The sequence below is a fragment of the Condylostylus longicornis genome, unplaced genomic scaffold (genome assembly GCF_029603195.1).
Source record: "Condylostylus longicornis isolate FDR11 unplaced genomic scaffold, ASM2960319v2 ptg000081l, whole genome shotgun sequence".
Taxonomy (NCBI): Eukaryota; Metazoa; Arthropoda; class Insecta; order Diptera; family Dolichopodidae; genus Condylostylus; species Condylostylus longicornis.
In genome coordinates this window covers 4112252-4136556 of record NW_026578049.1, presented here as the reverse complement: position 1 = coordinate 4136556, position 24305 = coordinate 4112252, and the positions used below count along the sequence as shown (strand labels likewise).

Genomic DNA, 24305 nt, shown 5'->3' with positions numbered 1-24305 from the left:
CGTTAAATGTTAACGTTTCAACAGTTTCTGTTATGAGTTATATTTTTAGACAGTTTGATTGTGTGATTTTCAACTATTCATACTCTCATTACATCATCTCTTCTCTTTATTTACACTTTATTTCTAAAAAGTTTCAATTAAATTTTTTTTTATTGTAAGGATCATTAATTTATTTACTTTGTTTAATATTTTATCTTGTGCCAATATTTCATAAGTGCGATTGCGTGTATATTCTTGATACGTTCATTATTATTTATTAGAAAAGTGTATATGAATTATGTGCATATACTACACTACTACAATTTATTTACAGTACTTACATAATATACATTTCAATTTAATAAATATAAACATACATTTATTTGTATGTAGTACAGAGATTATTTAGAGAAACATGGATTTGTTTATCTATAATTCTTATTGTCGCATCTCTTTCTTTAGACTTTGTGGCTTACATATCATGTCAAATCTCATTTAATTGTACCGTACTCGTTCTATATAACTATATATTTCAGAATATTTCTCTTAAGATAAGATTTGAAAACCAATTGCAGAAAATTATTTGGAAAAAGGCATTTTTTTCTCTTTTCTCAACATTTTCCAGGAACTTATTTTAAAACAAAAATAAAACAAAATTTGATTTAGTTTTTTTTAAAAATAATTTCCTTATTTAACTCTTTTTTTTTTCAAAATTTTCATCTGGTATTACAAAATTGTCATTTAATATAATATTTTTTATTATAAATTAAAAATTAATTTACAAATTATTCATATATATATTTATATATATATTTCTTAAATATAACAATTATCCACTTTCTTTTTGTTTTTTAATTTTTTTTTTTCGATTAAAGTTTTTTTTATAACTTAAAAACTAATATTTACAATTTTTATACAAATACAGTGAGTAATGAAAAAAAAATTACAAAAATATTAGGATAAAATAAAACAAAATCAACCACAAATACAAAAAAAAAATGTATAATTAACTAATTAGTCCTCATCTTCTACACCTAATTTAAAAGGAAAATTCTATTTAATTTTTAATTAATATTTTATATTTAAATATATCAAAAGAGGTCTTTATTATTTTGAAACAATTAAATCAGCATATATGGGAATACATATGAATTTTAAATATATATTCGAATGTGTAAAAATAAGTATGGGTGTATTTATTGTTGGTAGTATATATAGATTATTTATATAGCATAATGGAATTTTGTACCGTGCCTTATTGAAAGTAAAAGCATTTATAAGAAAGTTTCAAATGAAGGATTGTTGGCAATTCTATAGTAAATTTCAATAAAATAATATTTTTCGATTTATTAAATATTATATGAAGCTATATTCAATATGTATATGTCTATGTATGCAAATATGTACAATATTATTTGCTATGATAGGTATTGGACAAATACTTAAATGCAAATCTGACGTCAATTTAGTTCTTTCAGCACTTAAAACTTTTTAATTGCATAACTTGACATTTGAACGTCAATTGTGAAAAAAATTTGTATATGCATTTTGTTTTTTGCATATATACATATATATATTTCAAAAAACTGGATTATTTAATGCAATTTTGATTGCTTAGCTAAAAAAAAATATATATTTTGGTAATGAATTTGAAAATTTTATTAAATTTTTTATATAAATTTAAAGTGAGTTTAAAAATTTTAAAACCAATTTATATTTCAAAACATTTCAAATTAATATTATAGTATTTTTATCTCTCTTACTCATGTAATATTTATAGTGTGTTAACAAAATTCCAATATTTAACAATGTGTTCCATATTTCAGTAATATACGGTTTAAGTTATAGAAATTTGTTTTTTTTTTTTTCTATAGTATGTTTGACAATTTGTGTCTAAGCTGAATTTGAGTTTATTTAACGATATTATTACATTTTGGAACTGAAGAATTTATTTAATGCTTAAAATCTAGCAGTTTTGTATATGAGTATATACATTTATGTATATTAATTTTTATAACATAACATAAAAAAAAATAATAAATTTTGACCAGATTTTTTTTTTCTAAATAAATATAAAAATTATATTTTTAATTATTAAATATTGTATTGAAAAAATTAGTTGTAAAAATAAAGAAAAATAAAAAAAAAAATTAAGTAGAATAATACTAATAGTGTAGATTATATTATTTAAAAAAAAAATATTTTGAAAAATTAATTAAAAATTTATTTAAGAGTTGCCGTTTAACAAAAAAAAAACTATGGGCAATTTATAATAAACTATTATTGGTAAAAATGTGTTTAATGAGAATATTTTTTTTTTTTTAATTTTTTAAAATTAATTTTATATATATGTATGTATGATTAATGAAATATTGAATTAATTATTATTTTTATTTTTGTTATATCAAAGGAATTTTGAAATTAGCTACTTTTTTTTTATTTGCAGAAAAAAAAGTTTTCCTTCCAATTCTTTTGTTTATAAATTTTTGAGATTTTTTATATAAAATTGAGATTTTTATATTTAAATTTTTCATTTTAATTATTAAATTCTGCATCATCGAAATTTTTGAAATTTTTTTTTGGTAATTTATAATACGGGAATTTTAAATTTCATTATGCGATAATTAATATTACCATAAATGGAAGAAAACTTTTATTTAAAATTTTTGATGCAGAATTTTTTTCAAAAGAAAATTCTTTAAGGAACGAAATTATATTAAAAAACAAAAACAAAAAACAAATTTATTAAATTTTTTCTTTTAAATATTTTTCTTAAAAATATTGTTTTTTGCTTTCTTTTTTTCAATAATAATTTTTAAATACAAAAATGCAACTATTCAATTATATAATATATAATTAATATATATGTATGTATATATATATATAATTATTTTATTTTTAATATCCAGATTCATCAGATGTACCAGGTGCTTCAGTTGTTGAACCGCCAGATGAACCCGATAATAATGGTCCAGATAATCCAATTACTTTTGATACAACATTACCTAAACCGGCATTACCATTACCGCCACCTGATGATGATCCACTTAAACTTGTTAAACCACCTAAAACACCGGTTGTAAGATCACTAACTAAACTTCCGATACCTTGAATTTTTGGTGATACAACAGCTGTAATCAATCCTTGTAAATTATTTATTGGTTTTGGTACAACAATATTGTATTGGGCATTCTTTTGTACATTGGTTTTGTCTAATTGATTGAGGAATCGAATTTTTTTATCGAGAACACTGTCGATTTTCTGTTTTACAAAATTTCAGTTTTTTTTTTTTTTTCATTCATATATATTTATTTTATTTTTTTATATTTTATATAAATTTTCATAATTTAAATAATTAAGATTTTAAATATACAAATGTTAAAATATGTGAAGGATAGAAATAAAATAGTGTTTGTAAGTGTAAAATAGAATAAGGAAAAAAAAATTATTTTGAGATATTAAAAGTTTGAAATATAGAGAAATCCTGACTTAAAAATTGTAGTAATGCTACATTAATGCACAACTCACCTTATTAGTTATAATCGGATATTTGTGTAATTAATGTAGAGTGATGGAAAATGTTTATGTATGAATGTGTTTACCAGTAATCTTCATTGTCATAACTTTAAAATTGTCAGAAATACAATGACAATTTAAACTTAGGACTGAAGGGTTAAATATGATAAACATTTCTAGATGAATTTAAAAATAAAGTGTTGCCGTTTTTTTTAGAAAAATTCACTTTACAAACACTTTAAAAAGAAAAAAATTAATTTGAATTTTATTCTGCTATATAACAGTATAGACACTTTAATTTCGAATTCATCATACGTTTGTGTTGTAAAAAAAATGTTTTATAAAATAAGCGTGTAACTACAAAAAAAAAAACCATAATTGCAAGCATGAAAATGAATTTGGTGTAGGTGTGCTAAAGGAAAATATTGTGAGCAAAATAATTTAATTTTCCCTTTAACAATATAGATCAATAAGCTTAATTTTATATGTGCCAGAAAAAATTTCGATTGAAAATAACTAAAAAAATTAACAATTTTTCATTTATGTAAAATAAAATTTTATATAAAAAAAATGATGTGCCCGTTTTCAAGAAAGTATAGAAAATTTACTGTATAATAATTGAATTTCCAAAAATTCCCATTACGGCATTCAAAATTTAACAATTTTTCCTTTATTATGTAACTATGCACAAAAAATTTCATTTTTAGTTAAATCCAAATTTATTCAGTTTTTGAACGTTCCCGAATATCTTTTGAGAATATTTTTATATTGTTCGATACTCAAATTACAATATCAGAAGATTAATTAATTTTATTTAATTATAAGATGGGCTCCTGTCATAGAAACGGCTTTAACGAGGGTTAAACTTCAATATTTTTTTTTTAATTAGCGACTACATATTTAATTTGATAATTTATTGCAAATTGAAATTTTCGAAAATAAATAAAATATAATTTTAAAATATTTTATAATTTTATACATGAAAGTCGTTCTAATTCTATTCGAAAGTAGTTCACACGTTTTTGTATCAAATGAAAAACTTGATATCAAAAAATGAATTTTTAATAAATCTTGCTTTCTTGTGATATAATTAGTGATTTCTAAATTTTTGATATACCCACAACGAATCTTGAAAATTAAATTTAATATGATTTTCGCTTAATTAATGATGCTGTATGTAAAATTTTATAAATTTGACATAAATCAAGTTAATAATTTTATGATTGACAATATTATCATACTCAATACGTCATAATTACAAAGCAAAGAAAATTTTGACGGTGGAATAATAACATACTAACGTATGACAATCAAATGAATAATCATAATAAAATGTATATGAAATATGTAAGTAACTGCAGTAATATTATGCATAAATGTGTGCATATGAAGAAGTAATTCTAAAAAGTGTTTAGATATGATGAAGTAAGAGGAATTAAAAACTTCAGTATAAATGTACCTATAAATATTTTAAAAAGAAAATTATGTATGTAAATAAGTTTTATAAGAAGAAAAGCACAAAATTCAAGAAAAAAAGCAAAAATTTTCATAGTTTATGTAAGTGTGTGTAATTCACTGATTTCGAGTAAATTCATAAAGAAAAAAATTTTTATTCCGTTTTTATACTTACACCAAAAACGAAACCTAAAACAGCATTTTTTCCAGCAAATGTTGCTTCCGGTAATTTCCTCTTTTCACGATCTAATCCTTGACTTTTTGAGTCCTAAAAATATATATGTGGAAATATAAAAAATATATATATATATTTATTTAGATTTCACTTAAAGTCTATATACTTCATTTTTATATATTTACAATAAAATTAATGTAAGTGTTGAGGAACCAAGTATATGTTTTTTTTTTCATAAAAATCTTGTAACACTGGTTTTTTTTAACTATATTTTTTTAATGTTGTATTTTTGATATTACAATATTAAATTTTACAAAAATTTTTTAACTTTTGATAGTTGTTTTGAATAAAATATACATACAAGTAAGTCACTAACAACATACGGAATTTTGAAATTATAAATATGAATAATATTTTATAAATATTAAATATAAGGTAACCAGCCGTTCTCGTCCGTATAAGTTCAATTATTTTGAATTTATTAATATCATTAGCCTTCATATTATTTTATGCTTGTGGATGATTAATTACAAATATTACAAATATTATGTAAGTAGTATTATTATATAGTATAATCAAAGTTATCACCGTCTTTAGTTACATATTCAAGTGGTATCAAATTACATCTTCAGTACGATACTAATTTCTGTTCACATGAAAATTGCTGACACAGCGTCTGCAATCGAACATGTTTAAACATGAAGAAATTACGAAATTATCGTTCCCATCAAAAATGCTGACGAAACGTCTATAATTTTGCACGAGGCCGGAAATGAACTTAATTTTAATTACTATAAATACTGTTAGATTTTAAGATATGATTTAGTCTAAAATTGGTGTTAATAAGAATAGAATATTATAATTAAACTATCAATTCGAATTTAAGTAATTGTAAAATTTAATTTTTAAGTAATAGTTGTGACATTGTGTGAAATAAAATTATTTTTTTATAATCGAATCAAGATAGTTTAATAACTGGCGCCCAACGTGACTTGAATCGTGAAATCGCAAAACTCTTCGTTAAATTTTAAAAGAAAAGAAGAAAAATAAGCATATCGCGATAAAAGTGTACCCAACTATAGTGCGCGTATTGTGGAAATCCGAAGTGAAATAAAAAGAAAAAGGAACTGAAGCAAACCGTACTTACAAAAAAGTGTTGAAGATTGTGCCGCAGTAGGACGTTTACGAGAATAAAAGTTCACGTCTAAAAAGGACAAACACAACTCAACCGCTATTCGCATTACTCACCAAGACTCAAACAGATGAATTACGTTTTTTTCCTGTAAGTAGTTTTTCATTACACTTAATCTTAAAAACTTAACTGAGGGAAACTAACTGCATCTCACTGAATAAGCTTTAAAAATATAGAAGCTTCGCTAATTTTAAAAAAATTAAGATTTAAAAAAATTGAAGTGATAAATGAAAATTAAATTGAAAATTTGAAAAATTAATCAATTAACCGATAATAAATTGAAAAATTAAAATTTAACCAATAAATATTTAATACAAAAATAAAACAAAAGTAATTAAAAATTTAAATGAAACCAGTAAAAAATTAATAAGATTAACCAATTAAATTTTATATTACCAAGAAATATTTAATTAAAAAATAAAACAAAAGTAATCAGAAATTTAAATAAAACCAGTGAAAAATTAATAAGATTAACCAACTAAAAACTTAAATTTAACAAAAAATTTGAAATTAGTCGACAAAATTTGAAAGAAAAATATAATTTAAAAGTTTAAAACCGCGTAATAGAATAATTTAATTAGTGAAATTACCTTAATAAAAAGTTAAAAATGGAACAAATAATGGAAGAGCTCAAAAAATTAAATGGAGCCATCAATGCTCAAATTGAACAAAGCAAACGGTTTGAAATTCGCCTAGCAAAACTAGAGGCTCAGTTCAATACACCACAACCGCAGGTAACAAATTTGGCAGCACCGAAAAGTGAAGACGACCTGAAACAAATATCGAGACTTCCGGACTGTGTCAAAGATTTACAAACCTTTGATGGCGATGCAGTGCAGTATGTATCATGGGTGCACAGCGTAGAATCAATTCTACGAGATTACGAAGTTGTCAGAAACAAACCCATATACAGAGCAATATTACAAGCTATTAGAGGAAAAATTAGAGGTAGAGCAGATGCAGCTCTAATATCGTACAACCTGTTCGACGAAGAATGGGCCGCAATCAAGCAGTGTTTGTCCCTGCATTATGCCGACAAACGGGACATACGCACATTGGAGCACCAAATGAGCACACTGACACAGGGAAGATCAACCATAGATGAATTCTACGCCAGAGTCAACCATCAATTCTCCCTCATAATCAATAAGATCAAGACCGAGAATTATACAAAAGAAACTATAGACGTACTGATAGAATCACAAAGAAACAGAGCACTGGACGTATTTATCCGAGGGCTCAATGGGGAATTGTCCAGGTACTTGATGCTTCAGAAACCGTCAACTCTGCCAGAAGCATATTCAACGTGTCTAGAGCTCCAGAACTATAGTTGCCGAAACTTCGCTATACACAACAGGAATGATAACAACAGAATCACTGTACCATTCAACAAAATGTCCATGAAACGACAACAACCAAGTGCTGGGAACCCAAGGTCGTATCAACCAGAACAGCCATTAACAGTGGAACAACGGAACTTGGCTTACAACATTCAACATCAGAGAGAATCGCAACCTCCACCTAGACCGCCAAAACCGTTAGAGAAGATGGACGTTGACCGATCCATACAAACACGTCAGGTTAATTATATGAACCGGCCAGACAACTACAGGGGAATATACAAGAGGCCACCATCAGTAGGCAACATGCCTAGCAATAAGCACCAAAGGCTATTCAATATGGAAACACTTGAAGACGACGTAGATGACCACCCAGAAGAATGCAGCGAATATGACGAAGAACCAGCATATGCAGATGATGGGGTTCAAGAAGTAAATTTTATGACGGACGCCTTTCAAGCGTTCCTTACTTAGAATTCAAGACAAAAAACAACCAGCTCCTAAAATTTCTAGTCGACACAGGAGCTAATAAAAATTTTGTAAGAGAAGAGATCGCGACAAATGCCAAACCAACAACAAAACCATTCAAGATACGTTCAACTGGACGAAGGACACTGTATGTATCAACTGCTAAAGGGAATAAACGCCAGTTGCAGCCTTCAATACAATAAGGAAGAAATCATAGAAACCATAAGTGAAAATATCATCTTTCTCAATAATTTCAATGGGGAGCTAACAAGTGGCAACACGAGCAAACACTTAACTGGAAGCTTTATGATACAGCATACCAACGAAACCGTTCACATAAAAGGTCAGAAATTTACAAGCGAATCTGCCACCACGTCGCAAGTTTTACCACCTGTTCTTCAAGAAAATTTAAAAGAAGGAGATATCAAGCTAAGCCTCGACTACATTCACGATCTTCATATCAGCAACACAAAACAACTTCAGAAGCTAATACCAAGGAGCCAACTCTCTATAGCATCCGATATTACTATAGGACTCGTCATCATTGCAGTCATCATCATTTGGGTCATCAAGAAAAACATCAGCAAGGTTGTGAGAAAACGCACTCCAACAGTGGTTCCTACTATAGAGATTCCGCAAATTTCAGTCATAGAAGCACCAAAATTCCAGCTTGATCTACGGGACGCAGATCTTTGAAGGGGGAGGAGTTATCACCGTCTTTAGTTACATATTCAAGTATCAAATTACATCTTCAGTACGATACTAATTTCTGTTCACATGAAAATTGCTGACACAGCGTCTGCAATCGAACATGTTTAAACATGAAGAAATTACGAAATTATCGTTCCCATCAAAAATGCTGACGAAACGTCTATAATTTTGCACGAGGCCGGAAATGAACTTAATTTTAATTACTATAAATACTGTTAGATTTTAAGATATGATTTAGTCTAAAATTGGTGTTAATAAGAATAGAATATTATAATTAAACTATCAATTCGAATTTAAGTAATTGTAAAATTTAATTTTTAAGTAATAGTTGTGACATTGTGTGAAATAAAATTATTTTTTTATAATCGAATCAAGATAGTTTAATAACTTCAATAATTTGGAGAAATATGTAGTTATTTCGTTTTCTATTTAGTTTGTGCCTCTGCGAACCAGTTTGGCTGTATGTTAATACATACCTAGTCATTTTATATGTAAATACTTGTTTAATTAATATTGAATTGTATTGAAAAATATTAAATGTGATTGAGCTTAAACTATACGTCAAAATTAATCACTCTCTGACAATAAGATTAAACTGTAAATTTATTTGCTCTCAGAAAATCAGTCAGTAAAATGTGATGATAATAGAGTAATTTCTATTATTTACCGTCAGACAAAATACATGATGTCAAACAATGTTTTCATATACGACTATCATTAGATTCAGATTAAATCTCAAATTTTCTCGTATGTGTAAACAACACCTAAGTTTTTATATGCGCTCATACATATATATATTAAAATTGTTAAGTTTTCTATTGCAAAAGCGATGTTTCATATATTAATAAAATCATCAAAACAGAAAAAATGTAAATCGTAAATCAAAATTTATTATAGATGAATTAATGCATGTCTGTGATTGCATTGCAATTTCATAAATTGTCTGCAACTAATATAAATGAAGAATTGCATAAAACTAGATAAAAAAAAACTTGTTATATTTTGCTCAAAATTTCATTTTGGGTTATAAACTTGTTTTTGTTTTTATTGCTTCAGAAATAAATTTTGAATTTGATAACGAAATAGCTGAATTTCAATTTCGTATTTAAGATTAAAATGTCAAATCATGACTGAAAATGCACTGTATGACATTAAGAAGAAGAAAGGATTAAAATTTCGGGGTCATGTAACTAATTCCAATTTCATTAAATTCTCAAATTGTTGAGAAAAACTTGATGTATTGTTAAGACAAATGACGATATCTTGACAAATGATATTATAATGAAAACTATTCAAATTTCTCGATAAATTTACAGTTATTTAAATTTTGTGCAAAATTTGCTCTTTTATTAAAATAATAAACATACACTAATACAGAACGTATAAAATTAATAAATTTATGGTATTTATGTTGAAAATTAAATTGTTAAACTAGATTGTTGAAAAAATCATTGACAAAAAAAATACTTATACACTTAATTTTCTGCTCCAATTAATTAAATTATTGTACCAGTTCATTGTATTTTTAATTATCTGTTATTATAAAATATTTTCAAAGCAAAAATAATTGATTAATTATTCTGTGCTTCTGATGAAAACAAAAAAAAATGTACAGAATTTTTCACATTACAAATAGGCAAATTAATTTTTAAAACAAAAATGAAAAAATTAAAATTTAAATCAAGAACTAATAATTATATTTTGAATAGTGGGCAGCAGGTTTACGCACATACGTGTAATTTGTGGTTATAAAATAATTTTGCCGCGAATATTGCAATTCTCTGTTAATTCTTATAATTATGTACAATCAAAACGTCATAGGTCTATAATGACTTAGTACGTTTAATTTATTTTCCTTCTGGAAATTGACAATTTTCGGTATCTTTTTAACGTGAATTTTCAGGTTAGATTTAGCTATTGTAAGGAAACTTTTTTCAATACAATGGAAAAGTATTTTCATCTATATACATATACATATGCATCAGAAGTAACACATATTCATCGAAAAAATTTTGGATACACAATTTAACAAATATTTTAGTGTTACAACATCTCGCAGACCCAACACTAAATACATTCTGAACATAAAGCATCGTCAAATTTTTTTGGTAATATTTCAGAAGATGACACAATGTGTCTGACGCGTCGTATATACAATTCCGAAGATACGCTATATATAGAATTTTATAATTTGACGTATATGATTAATAAATGTGTATATTAAAAATGTTAATACAAATTTGAAAAATAATTTTCTAAAATACAACATATATTGTTTTTCCTGAAGCGCCATCATAAGAAGCGCCATCTATCCTCATCAAATTAATCAAAACATTTTACTTCAAAATTTTTTTTCCAAAAATTTTATGTTACATTATAGTTACTATTCATCTACAATGTTTTTTCCTCTTCTTTTTAAATATATATTGCATTTGCAGTTTAAAAATATTAAAATTAATTATAATAATCAAATTTCAAACGACCTTGCGTTGTAATGAACTTATGATGAACTTATTATTAAAATGTCTTTTGTCTATAACAAATGACTATATATAAACCAATTATGATCTTGTTTTTTAAGAAGAAGCATAATATCATTATAAACCTGTTCAATTTGTTTAAATCTTGGATCTGATGAAAATTGTATGCATATTATCTACATATAATATCAATAAATTAATAAAATATTTGATATCTTCATATAAAATAATGGGTACAATGGTTTGAATTTTAATAAGTACATGCATAATAGTGCTTGAAACAAAAACCAAAAAAAAGAAATCCATAAATAATAATTATTTTATTGAATATTAATGAAAATGTAAGGCTATAATGTAGACGAGCAAATATCACTTATATTTTTATATTTGATTGACCTTGTAAAGAAAATATTATTACATTTTATTATAACCTTCGTCATTCTTCATTCAATTGAATCCGTTCATTAATCCATAACGTTATCAAAATATTTTATTGAATCTCAATATGTAATTTAAAATTATTCAACGTATACATATACAATGAATTTTGTTTACATATATTAGGAGACATAAAAATTTTTTTTGAGTGTATTTTGCTAGAAAGTAATGTAGTGGGAAATTCAGAAGAAAATTTAAAGCTTCATCAATATTATACTTCCTTCTTAATATATTTGTGTATATAAATGTATTGAAAATATGATCAAATTTATATACACCTACAGTGACATTAGAAGAAAGAGAGAAAGTAAAAGTGTTGTTTTCACTTTCTTATGCAGGTATTTCAAATTTTCATTTCCTTTATGGAAAATTGTAAAAATAATAGAAATATTGTAACCAGTTGGATTTTTTTTTTAATTAATTACAGTAAATAAACGAAAAATTATTGTATGTATTTTTATTTCGGTAAGTTAAATCCTATAGCTTAGAAAAATATGGTTATAATCTTAGATATTAGTAAGCATTTGACATTTTAATCAAGTAATGAGGTCACGTATATAATGACATTTTTAATAATTAAAAATGTTATGCTAAATTATTAAATAAAATGGCGAATAATTCATATCAATTTCGTTTGTGCATTTTTTTTTTTTGAAAAATATTAGAGTTAAATATGTCTGGGTTTTACTGTCATCTATAATGAAAAATTTTGTTTTCAAAAGCATTTTATTTCGGGTGAATTTTTATTTTACAAACAAAAACAAAGAAACCTTTCTTAAAATTAAAACATTTCCTAATTTTTTTAAATTTATTGTCATTAAATGTAATTTATTTATTTAATTTACAGTGTTTTGTATTAAAACTATGCTTAAAGATTTTAATTTAAAATTTAGATGAAATAAATTAATAAGCGGTAATTTTAATTTTTTAAATCAATAAGTGGCTTTTTTTGGTAATTACCAAAACAAATATTTTTCATAATATAGGTTTTATCAATGACCGTGAATAATAAGTATTTTAACAAAAATTATTTCAAGTCATTTGTTTTAGTATTATGTCAGCAATTTTAATTACCAATTAATTAAGAAATTCTTTGAAATTTTGCTATATGAAATTTTTAAAGTGTTAACAGTACGTAATTGTAATTTTATCAAATGATGCATTCGAAAATTTAATTATTACTTTTATATTTTTAAAATTAATCCAAGATTATTAGAAAAATTTAATTAAGACTGGAATTAATATACATACATATGCCTTCCTGCATACCTCTTGTTAGACAATTGTTGTCTTGTTTGAAATTTACTAGACAATTTGAGTCTGGGACATTTAATCAGTAAAGCTCAAAAGCGTCATTAATGTACTTTTAATAGTCAATTTCTTAACTTAAATTGATACAGAGTTATAAAAAATTGGCTACTTATTAATTTATGATAGCGTTTATTGTTTGAAGTGTACTTGTTTAACTGTATATATATATATATAATCTTTCATCTTGAAGTTCATACGTAAGAAGTGTTCATACATAACGTACTCAAGCCAATGCACATATACATAACAGCTAATGCCGTATACTTATACTTATATAGCATTTAAAAACAGAAGTAGCAGCAGCAAACAAAAAAAAAGTGATTGTTATTAAAAATGTTGCAATTTTTTATAAATTTAAAAAAAAAAATTATAAGTAAGTATAAGATTATCATCATCTTGTAACAATTGTGTTCATAAAATGGAAAAGTAATTAAATTTTGAAACTGAGCTTAAAATTGTAAAATTGTATAAAGAAGATAAAAGAAAGATTACAATATCGTAATTCGTATAATAATTTAATAAAATATCGTTTTATAATACTAGTATATATATGTACATATTATATATGTACATATATGAGTTTAATTTATAAAAGTTAATGATTATAAATTTTTGAATTAAAAATTATTTAATAATGTACTATATATTTGTGTGTACATGTACATATGTAAGTTGTAAATATATGTATATATGAATTTGAATAAATATATATTAATTTACGTGCATAAATCGCGTAATAATGCAAAAAAACATTTCAGATTTAATTTAGGCATTACAAAATCTTAATTTTGTTAAGAATAAGCATATGGCGATCGCTTTTTATTTGAAATATATATAGACAGAAATTTCATATAATATAAAAATAATTTTCTTATATATTATTTTTTGTTAAATTATTCCAAAATTTATTGAAAATATTTTTTGTGTAAACACAACATAATGTCTGTACAATTCAACTGGAATTAATTTGTTTTGAATATTTAAATTAAAATAAATATGTAAAAAAATTTTGAATTCTTGGCAGGGAATATTAACTAAAAAAAAATAGAAATATGTAAAGGTTAAAAAATTTACGAAAAGTATTATGAATGTAAGAAAATAATGTAAAAAATTAAATTAAATCAACGATTTTTAAAGTAGCACTTTTCCCAAGTGAAAATACTTATTTCGAAACAATCAGCCATTAAAGCCATTTTCTCACTTATACTAAGTTATTGAATACATTTAGGATGAAAAACAAAAAAATTGTAAGAAACATTAAAATAATCGATGATTTCGAATTAAATTTTTTGCGTTATATTTGTAGTTTGTTCGTAAAATTTTGTCATATATATAGCAATATTTTTATATTATATAATTTATAATATATAAAATGAAATAAACCTTCAATATTATGTATATGTAATATATTTGTATAAATATAGATGTATGTAATTAAAAAAATTACCTGTGATTCAATTGGATTAATTTCATCTAAATTAATTAAAGTTATTTGTTGTTCAGCATCTTCTTGACGTTTTACTCTAACATTTGGCATAGAAAATGCTAATTGACATATTGTTAATAATACAATTGATAAAATCACTATATTTCTATTAAAATGTTGCATTTTGTTAATGATTTTTATATTATTAAATTGATATTTTTATAAAAATTATTATTCAATTATATTAGATGTAGCAGAAAATTTTATATCTGAAAATAAAAATAAAAAAAAAAATCTATTAAAATAATGTTAAAATTTAGTATATATGTATATTTTCAAGATTTAATTGTAATAAAATATAATTAACATTAAAATTGCATTTAAAATAAAAATTTGAATTTAATATTCTATTTTTGTTTGAATATTTTAAATATATATGTATAATGGTCAAAAATTAGTCAATTACTCGTATCATCGGATTTACTAAAAAATGATTAAAAAACTGATGTTAATTGTCAAAATAATAACATAATTAAAGTACTTATTCTGTCTAAATATATTCCAATATATTCCGTTTTGATTGCTAAACGATTAAGTGATGTGCACTTTTAGATTTATTTTATAAATATTATTTTGACAAAAGTTAATTTTGACAAATAATTTTGATAAGTAATTTTGATAAGTTAGATTTTATCATTTATTTTTTATACAGTTACAATTACTTATTCTGTCAGGCGATGGTTTTTTTTATTAATAAATTATTCAACAAATAATTGTTACAATAATATGCTCATACAAAATATTTTTGAATTAAAGATGTCGCTGCCTAAGAATCTTTTATTATATGCGATATACAATCACTAAGTCATAGAAATGTACCTAGATCTATGCAATTTATTAAATATGAATTCTTTTATTTTCTTTTAGGTTTATATTCAAATTTAATATTTTAATTGACCAAATTGTTGAATAGACTTATTCCGTTCACTGTTATTCTTATACTATTAATTAATTTATTATTAAAATTAAACAAAAAATAAACAGTTGAATTCTTTAACATTTTTTATTCTGTACAAGTACATAAAATTTTTATTTCAAATATTTTTTTTTTAAAGTAGCAATCATTATTGCTATAAATTTTTTAATTTTCAATAAAAGAAAAGAAAAATAATTTAACACGAATGTATTTGGAATAATAAATTGTAATTCTTGTATTTATTTATTTTTTGTTTTTTTTTTCTAATAATATTTTATTAATATTTTAAAAGTACATGCCGCATAATAATATCAATGATATCAATGTTAGTTTATAGCACCTGACTAAAAAAAAAATAAATATTCATTAAATACATATGTTATGTAGATATGTACAGGTAACATGTATACATACAAATATTTACTATTAACAACTCTTTTTTTTTTCATATTTTGAAATATTTTGATTTTAAATTATCTATAAAGTAAATTTATATGAATAAATGTCATTTAATTTTCTTTTTAAAATTTATTTATAGTATTTTAGTTTTTTTTTTTTGTTATTTTCGCTTTTATAATAATTTAATAAATTCAAGTCATGGCGAATATACTAAAGAAAAAAAAAATCAGGTCAAAAATAAAAAGTTGTAGTAAAAACCTTGAAATTTTTTTTTATTTTTTTGTTTTTCTTTTTTATAGCTTCTTTATACCATCATTTCTACCATAATAGTTTTGAATGGTGCAGCAGCGCAGCAGCAGCCTTTATATAATATATAGTATATACATAAATATACATATATAAAATACGTAATTATATACAAAAATTCAATAAGTATGATATATGTATGTACATAAGTAACATGTATGTTAGAATGTGTAATAGTAGTAATTGGCTATTAGATGAGGTTAAATTGAGACGTTGATATGTGATCTATTGAAAATGATATTTTGAATTTAATAAAATGTGATATTTATTATGCACAAAGGTATGTATAAGCATCTGTGTTTCATTAGACGCAAATTATGTATACCAAAATTATGTTTGTATATAATGTTTAACATGATTTTAAGAATAATCATGTCAAAGAATATTATACATAAATCTTTGTGTTTTATTGAATACCATAGTGCGTTATGGTATCACCGCAGTATGGGGTTTCACAGCACAAATTCTTAATAAAATAATGGGTTATGTAAACAAAATTTATCAAAAATTTAAATATGTATATACATACATTGATTATACATAAAAGTTCTTAAATTTATAGAACTTTAATTATGAAAATAAAGAATAAATACTTATTTATAATAAGTGGCTTAAAAAATGTCAAAATATCTCAAAGATTTTGTAACTCGGAAACACAGAATTTGTGATTATCACTGATTAGAACACATATATATAATGTACATACATAAATTTTAAAATGATGTATGTGTGAAAAAATGATAAATGCGGAGCATGATGAATTGTATACATCATATAATTTTATTGTGATATATGCAGGACTTGATCATACATACTAACCATACTCATACAAATTCAAAATAATTTAAAAATTAATTAAGTAAATAAATGTTTAATTCAAGATCTAAAAAAAATTTATATAAAAGTAGTCAAAATTCCGTTTAAGCAAATAAAATTGTTGTTTTTTTTTTAAAACAATGCGAATAAAGAATTGATGCCGTGGGATACCGGCGAGTTCAATGACAATATTTTTCAATATTATAAGGTTATTATATTTTTAATAACAATAATTAAAAACATTTAAGAATAAATTTTAGAAATTCTATTTGAAAAAATATCAAAGTTAAAATTTCAAATTAAATTGAAATTCGTAAATTCGTAATAATTTTACAGACATCAAAAAATCTTCATTGGTTTTATTTGATCAGAACTTGATGGTGTTGAATTCTTATATCATCAACAAAATTTTGCTGACGGCCTGACAATTACACCAAACATGTACAACATGCTTCAAATTTCTATTGTATGAAAGACAAATCAATTGGAGGATGTTTATTGATATGATAACATTCAATACAATATTTTAAATGAAGAACTGCAAATAATCATAAAAATTATGTAATAGATACATCTGTTATCGTTTTTGTGTATTATTTATTTTTAATTAAATAATGATTTTTATTTCAATATTTTTTTCCATTAAATTTCAATGAAATTAGTTTTTTCTTTTTACTTTTCAATTGAAAATCTTATGTATACAAAAACCAATGACTAGACACTTCAAATGTAATTTTGACGTATGCACAAACACACATATTTTTGAAAATTTTTGTTTTATCAGTTTCCTATTACAATTTGTTTGTAAATACATATACACATATGTATGTAGTAGGTGCACGCTTGTATATGTGTATATTGCCTGAATATATATGGGTTAAATTGCCTAATATATTTTTTTTTTGATATAGCAAATGATTTTTTATTTAATTAAAAAAAAAAAACCAAATTTGCTACTTTTTCTCTTATTAATAATTATGACATTTCTATATATTCGATGTCAAAATTTAAATACATATGTCAGCTCTTTCAATAAATTAACGTGGATCAATATCATACAAAAAACAAAACCAGATTCAATTATGTTGAAATTTCTTATATTTAAACAATTTATTTAATTTTTTTTAACTTTTAATTAATTTTCATTATAGTTTTTATAATTGATCATAATTCATCTTCATTTATTCCAAATGTCAAATATTTAATATGTCAAAATAATTATTATAACTTTCATTTTTAAAATAATGTCAAATTAAATAAAAAAATTATTCACTGATGCACAATTAATTATATTTTTTATTAATAACCAAAAAAAAAAAAAACAAATATTTAAAATTTAATTTTTTATTTTGAAAAATAAAATAAAACACAAAAAAAATTTATAAAAACAAAATTAAAAATATTATGTGAATTGATGCAAAAAAAAAAAAAATATTTTTGTGTACCTTTGTTAAAAGTTCGATATCAACTCGTTAACATTCGCAAACGAAATGACCGTTAATATCAAAAAAATTCAGCGTGGTTAGATTTGGATATTAAGAAAAATGAAATAACAAATTTTTTTTTTTAATTTAAATTTTTTTCTTCTTCTTATTTTTTCTTATTTCTATAAAATGATTTTTCTGTCTACCGTTATATGCATTTATTGCTATAGCTGTTACAAGTGTTTTAATATTATTACACTATGATATATACCATAAATATACACCACTGTTAATGTTATTTTATCATGTTGCAACCACCATAACACACTGTTGATATTCAACTTCATTTTAATAGTGTTGTATTTAATAATATTAAAAATTTATTTAATTTTACTTTTTAAATAAAATTTATCTTGAATTTTTTTTTCTCACTTATTGTTTATTAAGTATTTTATTTGTATATTATGAAAGGAAAACAAAAAAATATTCACCATATTCGTCAGCTGGTGTTGTGGTGTTGTAAAGATTTTGATTTTACAAAATTTTGTTTTTTTTTTTTTTTGGCAGCAAAGAGAGAGAATTGCATATACGAGTACCATAATCACAAAATAATAAATTATTATTAAATCAATATAATATGTAAAAGCATATAAGAAAATATAAAAATGGCTTCCAGTGTTGAAAAGTTTGTATAATTATATGCATAAATGTATGTGTTAAGAAATTTTGGTAAATTTTATTTTACATTTTTTCTATGCATATTTACATATGAACAAACATGTAATATTTACAATATATTAGTTTTTAGAGAAATAGGAGTGTGCCAAAAAAAAAACAGAAACAAAATTAAAATTACCAAAGAGAATTGTTTATAATTTTGCACACTCTTTATTTTATGTTGTTTTTTTTTTGTAGTTATTGTTATTTAAAACTTATTGTTGCATGACTGATAATAAATTTATGTCTTAAGGTATATATGTATATATATTTTATGCATTATGTTTATATTTCGTGATTTTTATTAATGTATAAACAAATATGTTGTATATGCAATCAATTCACCTTACTACTGTGTAAGTATTAAAAATATTGTAATAACAGTATGAATTCGTTCCGTTTTTCTTTAACGGCAATGTGACATTTGGTTTTTCTGACATTTTATACATAGGATAATACATTATAAATGTTAATTAATGTTAAAATTACAATTTACATTACATGTTTTTTTTTGTGCTACTGTTTTTCTTTTTAATAAAACAGCAATACTTGAATATTGTGTGTAACAGAGGTGAATAAAATTATAATGGGTTTTAAAAGTATAATGTATTTGTTGAATATTTTTGGAATTGATTTATTAAACATATTAATGCAGATTTGTATGTGTATTGTATGTGTTATTTTAGATTTTTGTTATTATCATTCCATTTTTATTAAAAAAAAAAAAAAATAGAAGAAAAAAAATCTATTTACACTTTATCGTACTTATTGTATAACATTCTTAATTTCTGTAATATATCAGAGAGAAAAAATTTTTGGTATGTAGTTATCATGAGAGAGAATGATTACATTTTGATAACATTGTGATTACATTTTCTGCAGTTAAAATGCAACAATAAAAATGCACAAACAAAGTATACAAATTACAGATATGTACATATATGTATTTGCAATATTTACATACGCATACATACAAAAATACAGTATAAGATTGTGTTTGTAAACTGTTATATGTTTAAATTAAATGTTATTATATTTAATTGAAAAATCAGGGTAATTTATATAAAAAAAGTAAATGTAATATTTTGTGTGTTGATGTGAGCTTTTGATACATATACAGATTAAATTATATGCAAATCTGTATTAGTGTTAAATAAATGAAAGGATTTTTTTTTGCTTTAAAATTTTTATGTGTCGAATCGGTTATTGAAATGTTAATAAAAAAGATTTATTACGATCCTTTCACATGACCTTTTTGATAAAATTATGAAATTTAAGACACTGTATAAAATTATGACCGAATTTTGATGAAAGTATTATTTTTTTCAATAATAAAATTTATAATAAAATAAGAGCAAGAAAGGATTTTTAAAATTAATTTAATTTTTTATTTTAAAATAAATAATTTTAGCAGGTTTGAAGATTATATAAGAAAATAACAACGACACTTCTAATTTACACTAGTTTACACATTAAAATCTTTACATCCCGTCTTAAATCAAGCTCAGTTTCCTAGATAAATTAAGAGAGGAAAGGCATTCTAGGAAGGAGCATTTAAAATAAAGCACAAATTTCTTAAAGTATAAAACGGCGGAAATTAACAGAAGTACACGGAATTTTTTGTTCCGTTTATAGATTGAATTTTCTTAATATTGATTTAATTATTAAACTTATGAGAACTAATCATATTTTGGGTCTATAACACAAAAATGTGAAAATATGACATTTAGCTTGCTTTATATGTCAGTTTTTTTCATAATATTGTAATACAACATATAATTTACGACAATAGTCGGATTTTAGTGCGGATAACCTTAGTACTCTATACAAATTTTTAAGTTTACAATACAGGGTAGATAAAAAATTTAAAATTCTAGAATAACTTTTTGGATGTCCTTGATTTGGTATATAAAATTGCAACTAAAGCGAATAACTTCATTTTACCTTTTAGAAAAAAAAGTGAAAGATAAACATACGTACATACATTTATTTATTGCAAAAATTAAATCAAAAACAATGAAAGAAAAAAAATCAAAATGAAAGAATAAATAAAATACACAAAAAAATAAGCTATTAAAAATATGTAGGTATATGTATAACATATACTTGAAATATTAAAATAATTAAACAACAAAAAAAAAAAGCATTTTACAAGGTCTATAAAAATTAATAAGCACAGAGTTAAAGAAAAAAACTAAGAATATATCGTTTGTTTACTTGTTTGTTTGAATCCTGGCATAACTTAAAATTTGCACATTTGAGAAAATCTAATTTTAAAGTTTTTTAGTTAATATGTTCTTCTGGTCCTAGTATTATTTTATAAATTATTTTAAGTGATAATTTTTAAGTTATAGAGGATTGGTGCTTTTTTCACAAAAAAAAAAAGAAATGTTTTAAGGGCTTATTTTTGTAAAAATTACTCATAAATCATATTTTTTTGAGTTACGTCAATGTTGCAGCAAATTATCGAATTGTATTAAGATATTTAACTAAAGAGTTTGCTCTTAATTTTGTAATGCTCAAAAATTTTAAAAATTTAAGTTGAATTTTTTTAATAACAGGTTTTCAGTATTTATTATAAATAATATTGAATTGCACTTACATACACATTAACAAACATGTATGAAAAATACAAAATTTCATTTTGATACCGACGCGTATGTATCGAAGCATATTCATATGTGTTTTTAACTATGGCGAATTTTAACTATTTCGCATTAAAATTAAATACAAAAGTCAGAAATTAAAAAAAAAATGAAATTAATAAAAACCAAAAATTTTGTTTACTTTAATTTTTTTCACTGCTTTTTTTTATTTGAACAAAAGAAAAAAAATTGCATTGCATTTCAATTGCATTACAAAAATAAAAAGCCAAAGAAAAAATTAAAAAAAAAATATTTTTTTTTTTTTTTTTTTTGTTATTTTCTGGAAAATTTTATTTCAATTGAATTCAGATTGCATAAAATTATTTTATTTATTACTCTTGTCTTATTTTAAATTTGTAATTGCGTTTTTTATTATTATTTTTTAAGGTGATTTTATGCACGCATAATTTAATAAAAGTATGTATTAAAAAAATTTTTTTTTTTTTACAAAATATAATTTCTAATTCATATTCAAATAATATATATATAAAAAACAAAAAAAAAATAATTTCAATAATAAATGCTCGAATGCAACAATAAGTGAGTATTTGTAAATTTTGGCGGCAAAAATGAAAAACAAAATAAATAAAATAAATTGAGTAACTTACCTTTTAATTCAATTATTTTTAACTGTATATTATTATATATTATGTTGATGTGATCGCCGTGTATATATGTATGTATTTAAATGTAAATGTAAATGGAGTTTGAGTACAAATATTTGTGTAATACAATGTTTCTGCTTACAGTAATTTTAATGAGCGAAAAACTTCTTTATAATTTAATTTACAATTTTTATTATTTTTTTTCTTCTTCTTTTTCTTCTTTAGAATCCAATATTTTTATTCTATATTTTTCCGAAATTGTGCGCTTTAAAATTATTATTTTATTTAAGAGGTGTTCTTTACTATAGTATAGATATGAAATGTCTTAGATGAAATCTTATTTTAAAATGGCATTCATTTAAAATTTGATTTTAACTTTAAGTAATAAAAAGTGGTAGGTAGCTACATTTTAATTGAGATTTTTAAATATATTGAGTTATATAATATACAATTGAGTTGAAAATTTAAAGGAGTGAAAATAATTTTTTGCCTTTTTTTTTGTTTTTTTTTTTAATTCAAATTTGAATTTTACTTGCCAGAATTTTCAAGGCTTAAACACTAAATATTTATGATGTAAAAAAAAACAAATATAATAAAAATTAAATTTAAATGTTATTTTTTTTTTTATTGAAATGAGTAAGAAAATGTGTAAATATAAAATGAGTATAATATACGAGTGGACCCTCACCTTTAATTTTTATTTTTTATTTTTTTTTTTTGCAGTTCTCTATGATAATTATTCCAATTCTTAGCTATATACATTATTAACATAATATTTGGCAGATTAAAGCAATTATAATTAGTATTTAAAGTATTAAGTATACAGAAAATTAATCTATATGTGTGCATATTGAATTACGTGCTTCATTGTATATATATATACAAACATACACAAAGTATATAATTGACTATTAAAAGTAATTAAAATATTTTAATTACAATTCAAAAATTAATTATTTAATTATAAATGCTTTATAAAATTTTCAATACAAAAGAGAATTCATTCATTTGTTGTTTATAATTTGCTTGCATATTTCAAAAAGGAAATTCAATATTATTGAAAAAAAAAAATTGGATTAAATTGGTTTTATTTTTCGCGGGTTATACTTTTTTTTTCTCTTCTCTTCACATTTCATTAAATTTAAATCTGGCTGAATTAAAACATTATAGCAGGAAAAAAAAAAAACAAACAAACCAAGTTATTGGTTCGACCTTATAACAGGAAAAATACAAAAAAAAAAAAAAATAATTTTGTTACCAATTAAATAACCAATTTCTGCTGAAATAAAAACCCCAGTAAATAATCATTGTATAAAGAAAAAAAAAATCAAATGTGATCAGTGAATAAACTTTTCGTTTATTAAAAAAGAAAATCACTTTAATTTATATAAGAATTCGTATGCTAATTAATCAAAATGAAAAACTAAAATTAAAGCTAAAAAAATAAACTAATTTTCAAGGTTTGATTGACTTAAGTAACAAAATAATATTGTAATTTATTGATTTTCTTAATTATAGGATATTTTTTTAAAAAAAATTAATCGGGAAAAAATTTGAATTTTGAGGTATAGGCTTTATAGACGTCAAACTGAGTTTTATTTTATGAGAATTGAATGGTAATCTAATTTTCAATATCAAACAAAATCCGTGAATGTTATTTATTTACATATGAAAAAGAAAATGACGGAGGAAAAGTCTGAGAGTGTAAAAACCCTGACTAAGTTTTATAAATTTCGAAATATTATTCACAAAATTTATTTGACAGATATTTTGTTTATTTTAAGCGGTCTTTCTTTAAAAAACGCTTTGAATAAACAATTTTTGATGATTCTAAACACTAATCTTCTGATTGTAGCTTTGATCTATGCTGCAGCGATATTAAATTATATTAATTCGTTTGTAATGCAATCCAAATGTAAAATTTGT

The 24305-nt window shown here is 22.8% G+C and overlaps 1 protein-coding gene across 1 annotated transcript; it reads right to left on the bottom strand.

Annotated features, from left to right (window-relative positions):
• Positions 1-2781: 2781 nt before the first annotated feature.
• Positions 2782-14639, bottom strand: LOC129613253 (uncharacterized). The gene is made up of 3 exons (XM_055527238.1): positions 14513-14639; positions 5126-5218; positions 2782-3240 (listed from the first exon to the last, which is right to left on the bottom strand). The coding sequence occupies exons 1-3, from the start codon at positions 14600-14602 to the stop codon at positions 2878-2880; spliced, it is 546 nt and encodes a 181-aa protein (XP_055383213.1). The 5' UTR covers positions 14603-14639; the 3' UTR covers positions 2782-2877.
• Positions 14640-24305: the final 9666 nt, after the last annotated feature.

Coding starts and splice junctions, on each gene's coding strand:
- LOC129613253 (XM_055527238.1), bottom strand. CDS start 14,602: ATGCCAAATGTTAGAGTAAAACGTCAAGAAGATGCTGAACAACAAATA. Junction 5,219..14,512: donor TTAATCCAATTGAATCACAG/GTAATTTTTTTA, acceptor ATATATTTTTAG/GACTCAAAAAGTCAAGGATT. Junction 3,241..5,125: donor TTTTAGGTTTCGTTTTTGGT/GTAAGTATAAAA, acceptor TTTGTAAAACAG/AAAATCGACAGTGTTCTCGA.